This window comes from Podarcis vaucheri, assembly GCF_965113315.1.
Source record: "Podarcis vaucheri genome assembly, chromosome: 5".
NCBI classification, from domain to species: domain Eukaryota; kingdom Metazoa; phylum Chordata; class Lepidosauria; order Squamata; family Lacertidae; genus Podarcis; species Podarcis vaucheri.
The window spans coordinates 79,891,361-79,899,709 of NC_138763.1; the positions used below are offsets into that span (position 1 = coordinate 79,891,361).

The 8,349-nt window shown below is 42.3% G+C and overlaps 1 protein-coding gene across 12 annotated transcripts in view; it reads left to right on the forward strand.

The window, feature by feature from the left end:
• LDB3 (LIM domain binding 3) overlaps window positions 1-7,422 on the forward strand; it is a 155,936-nt gene extending 148,514 nt beyond the window's left edge. For all 12 annotated transcript variants that reach the window (XM_082222374.1, XM_082222380.1, XM_082222381.1 and 9 more), the window contains 3 exons: window positions 1,013-1,133; window positions 1,504-1,619; window positions 2,519-7,422. In XM_082222374.1, the coding sequence (XP_082078500.1) occupies window positions 1,013-1,133; window positions 1,504-1,619; window positions 2,519-2,608 (327 nt within the window). In that variant the 3' untranslated portion in view covers window positions 2,609-7,422. The remainder of the gene's footprint in view (window positions 1-1,012; window positions 1,134-1,503; window positions 1,620-2,518) is intronic.
• Window positions 7,423-8,349: the final 927 nt, after the last annotated feature.

The following is an 8,349-nucleotide window of genomic DNA, read 5'->3' on the forward strand; positions in this document are numbered from 1 at the left end:
GCAATTGCCTGACATGTAATTAGCTGTGGCCAGAGTGGTGCATAAATTACTCTGTGTTCTCTCTCTCTCTCTCTCTCTCTCTCTCTCTCTCCCCCTCCCTTTTCTCTCTCATTTGTTAAAAACGCTCTCTAAAATGTGCACGTAACCTGGCTATTTTTATTGTGATAGAAAAGCAGCCATGCTGGACCCTAAGCTATGCCAAAGTCACCCCCCTCTCCCCCTCCCCACCCGCAGAGCAGGGGGTTGGTAAGAAACTGGCCTGGGCTCCAGTTGAGACTGGGGTCCTCCATGGCTGCTGTCCAAAAGCAGGTCTCTAAAGCTTGCTCAGGGTCTTGGTCCATAACTGAAATCTCTTGCCCATCCCAGAAATACAAAATTATGTCTCTGTCAGAGGACCTTGTCTCATTGGCTCTGGGCTCCATAAATATCCTCTCGGAGCCCCAACCTTAATGGTCACCTGTGGGGCAACAGCAGTTCTGTGCTCATCCGCTTAAGGGGCTTTCTCCCCAAAATAAAAAGTGCCAGCCTAAGCTTGTATTCTTGCATCTGAAAAAGACATCTGAGCTGATGCCGGAACCTGGAGGGAGGAACTTGATTATTTTAAACTCAGATTGTAGGCCACATTGACCTTGTGCTCTTAAAGCCCACTCACTGTTTCTGGGGAAATAGGGCCTAGGAAGATGTGTTGTACAGAAGTTTTGGGCGGGTGGGAGATGCTTAATCCACACACACCCCTTTCCTACCAGCTGATTTGCCCCCCAGCCGACATTCCAGATCTGTGTCAGCTGTGGCAAAACATTTGGCAGAGCAGATTTGCGGGAGAAAGCCACTTGGGGAGGGAAGGGTTTAGCCCCCTCCCAACTCCACTTGGCCCAAGGCTTCTTCCCTCCAGTTAAGGAAGAACATATCGTCCTCCTATCCTTCACTGCCCTGGCCTGACACATCTGTCTCTCTCTCCGTGAATGCCCTTTCAGTGGTGAACAATACATCTGCTACTCTGCTTGCCTTTCAGGAAGTGATGCATGCCCTTCGGCAGACTTGGCACACAACTTGCTTTGTCTGTGCTGCCTGCAGGAAGCCATTTGGGAATAGCCTCTTCCATATGGAGGATGGAGAGCCCTACTGTGAGAAAGGTATTGCACACCCAGCTTATGCTCCTGGAAATCTTACGGACAGTGTTGCTCAGTGTCTTATGCTCCCCTAGCCCTCTGCTCTTTCGGAAACCTCTGCATGCAAGCAAAAAGTGTGGCTGTCCAAGAGAATGGAATAACTGGGCACTGCGCCTATTCTCCCCACCAACCCTCCCATTTGAAACTGTGCCCACACTTTGCACATGGATTTGCCCTCAGATGTTTTGGATAGGTAGGAAGAAGGAGAGAAATAAGCCATTCCAGAACAGGTTTGTAAGGCAGAAGAATAGTATTCCAAACAACAATAAACCCAGCAGATCTGGAAGAAAGCTGTTTTGCGTTCTAAATGTTGGTTTTTTGTTTCCATTTCTAGATTATGTGGCCTTGTTCAGCACCAAATGCCATGGGTGCGACTTCCCTGTCGAAGCAGGAGATAAGTTCATCGAAGCCCTTGGACACACTTGGCATGACACCTGCTTCATTTGTGCTGTAGGTTTCTTGCATCAAAACATGCTGGGGCTTTGCAGACCTCCTGTTCCTAATCTTCCCGTGCAGCAAATTCGTGGCACTTCAGTTTCTTTCTGGACTGTAGCATTCTGACTGCAGTGGGTGGGAGGTTCACTATATAGGAGGGTTCTAGGGTAGTCTTCTTCCTGATGCACTAGTTTTCTACCTCCAAGGCATTTTTCACTTGGTGCAGATAGGGGCTTCCTGAGGGCCGACTGAGGTGGGGGACAGTGCCCCATACACACTAAAGGACCTGCCACAACTGTCTATGCTTTTGTGTGCAACTCTCTCTCTCGCTGCCTAGGTTAGTGCCAGCCTGGTGTAGTGGTTAAGAATGGTGGACTCGTAATCTGGTGAACCGGGTTCACGTCTCTGCTCCTCCACATGCAGCTGCTGGGTGACCTTGGGCTAGTCGCACTTCTCTGAAGTCTCTCAGCCCCACTCACCTCACAGAGTGTTTTTTGTGGGGGAGGAAGAGAAAGGAGAATGTTAGCCGCTTTGAGACTCCTTCGCAGAGGTGCCCAAACTTTTTTCAAAGAGGGCCAGATTTGATGAAGTGAACATGCGTGAGGGCTGGCTAAAGTGGTTGACCTTTTTTTAAGAATGAAGTTGGTTTTTTTACAATTTTACCCCAAAGTTGTTGACCTTTCATTGGGATTTTACACCAGGAAATTGGGATTTTACACCAGGATTAGGCCCCCAAAACGAACTTCGGACATCCTTGTCTTAAGGGGAGTGAAAGGCGGGATATCAAGTCCAAATTCTTCTTCTTCTTCTCTTAGGGGTGGACTCACACGCCATTTTGTTGAACTCGTGAAATTTGAATGCTGCCTTTCACCCTCTTTGTTTACACGTAATATCCCTGTATTCTTAATTTTCAGGTGTGCCATGTGAATTTGGAAGGCCAGCCATTTTATTCGAAGAAGGATAAGCCGCTATGCAAGAAGCATGCACACGCCATCAATGTCTAAAGGAAGAACTAGAAGCTAAAGGCAAAGTGAAAAGTTTAGGAGTTGGCTCAACAAATGAAATATAGATAGTTATGGATTTCTCATGACCGGGACGGGAGGGGTCAGGGGAGGTAATGAATTTTGAACCTTCTGACATTGAATTCAGCTGCTTTTTCTATGTGCAGATCTTTCTCCTACATACTTCATATTAAAAAAGGAAATGAATATTCAAAACTTGACAGTGAAAGATTGCTGCAAAGGTTTGAGCAAAATGAATGGGGGGGGATCATTTATAAAACGGTTGCATAAAATTACAAATACTGAATATCTGTGTGTGTGTGTGTGTTCAGCACCGTACACTTAAAGCTTATACTACACAACAGTGCTTTTAGAAAACCACCATTATTAGTATTACTTTACAACTCAAAGTGTCAAAATAGTAGGCGTAGCATAACTTTTATAGTCGATAGTGATAGGCCAACTGAGTGTTCCTCACAAAACAAACACAGTTTAGACTCTAGAATGACTTTTATAAACCTCATCGCGTTAACTAAAAACACCCCATTGGTTAACGTAATCAAGGCTTGCAATCAGAACACAGCAAAGGGCATGTCCACACTTCATCACACGGATGTGGAACTGTCTTCCTTCTAGTATGTACAGTTCCACATCACCCTGGTAACTGAATATGGAGGAATGCTGGAAGGCGGGACCAATGATGTGGTCCTTTCCTTGCATGAGCACTGTGCTCCCTCCCAGCTGGTGAATACTTGAATAGAAATAAGCCACATCCTGGGTTCCCATGCATCTCATTGCATTGTTGGAGCAACACAAGTCCACCTTGGGGCAGCAGCTTCCTTGCTGCCATGGCTGTGAATTGGCCCTGATATTAGTTGGGATAGAGTGTGGAGTAAGCTCAGGCCTATTTTGGCCATACCTGAATTTGCATGGTAGCCATTTCACTGTGATGCTATGGCCATGACACATGCGTGTCTATACCACAACCACATGTACAGGGCTCATTGCATGAGTCTTCCCACCAGAAAGGAGAGTGGCATTTGGGTAGCAAGGGAGGGAGGGAAAACCATGCAGTCAGCTTTGCCCAAGTTGTTACGGTGTTCACGTGCATGAAGCAATCCTGTGGGATAGAGCTACAGAGAAGCTGTCGCCACAAGGCTCTGGATATGTACGAAGGGAATTGTCTGTTGGGGTGGTTGGTAGGAAGAGCGAGCAAGCGAGCTGGGAGGAAATAAGGTGGTTAACTATAATTCCTGTTGAGAAGAAGAGAAGCAACAGAGAGCATATAGCATTAAAGAGTTTTTGCTGATTACCTCATTCAGAGCATCACAAGGGAACCGGTTTCCCCCAGTCTGCTGCTACATAAGGAAAGAGGAAAGCCTGGAGAGGATCCGCTCTGTATTTCTCTGTGTAGCTGAGAAGCATTTCCTCTTGCTTGTCTTCTCATCTTATGGGTGCAGGGAAAATAGATAGTGTAATCTCAGCTCCCAAAAGGACAATGGAGTCTAGAGCAGCCAGGGGCAATTCAAACCCTTATTTCTGCTAAAACTGATACCGTTCACAGGGCAGCCCAGAATGACCTGCATGCTCAGTTCTAACTGTGATTAGATTCTTAGATAACGTCACCTCTGAAGTGTGATTGTGTTTGCTGCTGCAAGAAAACGAAGCTTTTGGATATTAGAGTAGTATTAGTGTAACGCCTTTTGAACAAATCATGCACAGTATCTGAACAAGTATGCTTATTGTAGCTTTTGTATTATTGAGACTGGCAGCATGTATTTATTCCGTCTGTAGGTTTGGATATTTAAGCAGTTAGTATCAAGCAACTGTCTACTCAGAGGAGCATCCTAATCTGTGATCTAGGCATGGAAGGAGTATGTCAGTGTTAGTAACATCTGAGTGCGCAAAATGGTCATAATCTGAAGCCATTTACTTTGAAATCATCCCAGTGTTATACCCTTCAGAAAATAGGTTTGGAATTGAAGGTTATAGTAACACATACTTAGCATTCATGAAAAGGGAAAAGAACCATCTGATTTTAAGGATGTTGACTATTGGACTATTGAGTATTTAAATAGCACCCCCTTTTAAGTAGTGTTTTATTATTTACTAGATGTCAAAAAGTTGGGGGGGGGACCTGCTTTATCTTGCTCTCAAACACTATGCCTTTTTAAAATAAATAAGTTATGGAATGCACTTTTAAGACCACTTTTGATTTCTGCAGGAGAATGTTCAGCACAGAGTTTCCCAAACTTGGGTCTCCAGCTGTTTTTGGACTACAATTCCCATCATCCCTGACCACTAGCCACCTGCTAGCTAGGAATGATGGGAGTTGTAGTCCCAAAACAGCTGGAGACCCAAGTTTTAGGAAACCCTGGTTTAGCATATGCTTTAAGTCAAATCAATTTGACTTAAAGGTGCTCAACTCCCCCCCCCCCCCTTTTCCTTAGACTGGAGGACAAACCACAAGGTTAATGTTTTTGTATGCAACATTTTGCTCCTTTCCCTCAGTCTCTATGTTGGATAGTTAAGCATATCTGACCTCCAGAATATATGCAAGTACAGCACTTTAATTCTTCTTGGTCTTGTCATTTTAACAAGGACTGCAGAACTGTGTGGTTAATTGTTCTTTTAAAAGAATCTCTAGCATTTTAGTCAAACTTTTTTTAAAAAAAAATTATATACGAGTCATGCTGGTTTTCTCTTTACATCTTAGGAACCGGAGACAATTAGAATAGTTGGTGGCAATGAAACTTTCTGTGATCTGAGAAGTCAACCACGCACAAATAGGACTCAATTATCACACTGCTCTTTTTTCCACTTCAGATTATCTCTGGCGGGCACTTTCTACCAATAAAATGACAGTGAGCCACATTTATTGCTTCACAACAGAATGACAAACCCTACAATAGATCATGGGTTAACTGCACTGTGACAACTCTGTCATTAATCACTCAGTTGTCACTTAGGGCCCATTCTTAAGTTGCAGGGGTAGCATTGCTGTTGCTGCCCCGCGACTGGATCCCATGCTCTTCCAGTAACGTTTGGATGACTAAAACCACAAGGGTGAGCATCTCTCACCTGCTCCGCTGTTCCTAAGTGGTTCCTAAGTGCATTTGCCCCTTTGTTTTCTGCCACAGTCCTGCCATTATTTAAATACCCCTTTGTATACGTCTTTGCCAGAAGTCTCTGCATGTTTAGGTGGTAGTTGTAGAGTGTGACCCTAAACACGTTTGACTTGAAAAGGGTTCCATTGATGCTGGCGGCTGCTCAGAGCCAGGGCAGGTGTTGCTGTAACTAGTTTACCTGCAGAAATAGCTGCTCTGCACAAATGAATAGTAGAATACAGGAGGGCACAAATGGGAGATTGTGGCTGCCTTTCTGCGACTATAAAACCGTTGCAGATAAGGGGATAAGATCTCCCACGGGGGGGGGGGTTCTTTCCATGTTGCATGACTCATGCAAGTCAGCCGTTTTCATTATCCATTTATCTTGTTCCTGTTTTATCTGTAAGACATGAAAATGTGGGGTATAAATAAATAATTCTCACATGCAAAGCCCTGAGCAGGCATGGCCAAACTTGGCCCTCCAGATGTTTTGGGACTACAATTCCCATCATCCCTGACCACCGGTCCTGTTAGCTAGGGATGATGGGAGTTGTAGTCCCAAAACATCTGGAGGGCCAAGTTTGGCCATGCCTGCCTGAAAGTAACATCTGCAGTGGCTCTTACTGCTCAGTAAATGTATCTAGCATCAAAGAGTTAACTTTAAGTAGTATCTCACATATCTGCCCCGCCAAGACCACTCTTTTTAAGAAAAAGAATATGCATGTGTAATACAGAGTAGGGCTTATAGTCAAGTAGAAAATTAACTACTGAGGGAAGGAAAACACTAGGCAGGTTCAGCTGTTCACCGTCTTTGTAACCTATAACTATTACCTACTAAAATAATTTTGTTCCTATTTTGTTTCACTAGCAAGAGTGGTGATTATTTTTTGCTTTTTTTATTCCTAGAAGTCAAATACTGTACCTGTGAATGACCAAATGGTGAAAGTTGCATTAAATCATTTTAGGGGATTTGATAAATTATATGAAATGATATTTAAGTAAACACTATAACTTTTATTTTTTCTAAAGTTGAAACTCACCAATATCTATTTAAAACTTTCTGGGTGCAATCCACATCCTGTTGAATCACATGGCAAACCTTCCATCTGGATTTGCAACCCCTTTGTAGTTGGCTTTTAATCTGTTTGCCTCAAGGACAATACATGTTGCATAAGTCATAGACATTCAGAAAAGCATTTCATGTAATTTACCACTGCATGCTAAAAATCAAGTTTACAAAAATAAAACCGATACACACAAGCAAATGGCACAGGTTTGGTCCTTCAGCGGTCAGTAGCTTGGATGAAATATTTATTTCAAAGCTCGCTCTGTATTCAGTAACATGGATGCTGCAGCAGTAAGTAAAAAATAGCATCTGCTGCTAGGTCACGTAATTTTAAATAGGAAGGCCTGGTAATAGGTGCTGATATTTTGTAAAAAAATGAAAGTTATTAGCATTTGCAGCTCAGTGATTTGGTCTCTGCAGCAATCACACTATGCATCTTGCTTTTTAAAATGTATGGAAATATTGATTTGACACCACAAGTGACCTTACTTTTACATATGGGTTTGGTTTTGAACACCTAGGTTTTTATTTCAGATGTTCATTGTAATGTGTGATTTGTGAGGTGTGAGTGAATATACTTTGCATGGATTATATGTGCCAACACAAATAAAATATTCTGCACCCTTCAAAAGAAAAAAGAAAAAGGACCCAATGCTGTGAAAATTCTTTCTCAACTTTATAGAGAATTAAAGAAAATTTATCAGCCAGGAATACTCTCATTAAAAAAGCCATCTTCTGTTTTCAACTGTTTTATGAAAAGTAGTTCTGAGATGCATAGGTTCACACATAACATTACAACTTGGTTAACATTAACCAAAATGCTGAGGCATTTTGATTTTTTGCCCCTTTTCATTCATGGCTGTGTAGCCTTTGGGTGGTTGACAGTTCCTTAAACATATTTAAAGAGGAGGTCTGGGCTTGCCTGTAACACTAAGCTATGGTTAACATTGACTAAGATTTAGGAGCCAACTACAAACCTTGCTTAATGAGTGACTTTTATACATATTTAATAAGACATAGTTCAGTTGCTGGACTGAGTTCACACATAACACTAATCCATGGTTTGGTAAACCATAGTTTTAAAAGCCATGGTTTACTGTTATTTGTGAAGCAGGTAATATTCAACCTTTGGCATTTCTTCCATTTCTCTTGCATTTTGCCTCCCATCCTGTAGCCCTTGCAAAATAAATAATTCAGAATTCTTCAGAACCCTGGGTAGCAGAGGCTAAATGGATTATGCCTATTAAAGAGTTACAGATTTGGTTGATGCATATGAATTACTCCAGACACAGAATCGGGGGTGGAGGGAATGTCACGGATATATTATACACATGCCTACTTCAAGTCATGTTATTTATTTTGTTAAAGCATTATAAAATGTTTAATTTTTTAAAAAAATCTCTAAGCATTGTACAGTATAAAAAATACATTTAAAAATAAAACAAAAGTGCAACCAGGAACCAATAAAATAGCAGTATAAAGACATTTAAAAACAAAACGGGAATTTGTAGCGATTATTCCAAAGGCAGACTACTCTAAGGGACAAACTCCAAATTATGCACAAATGCATA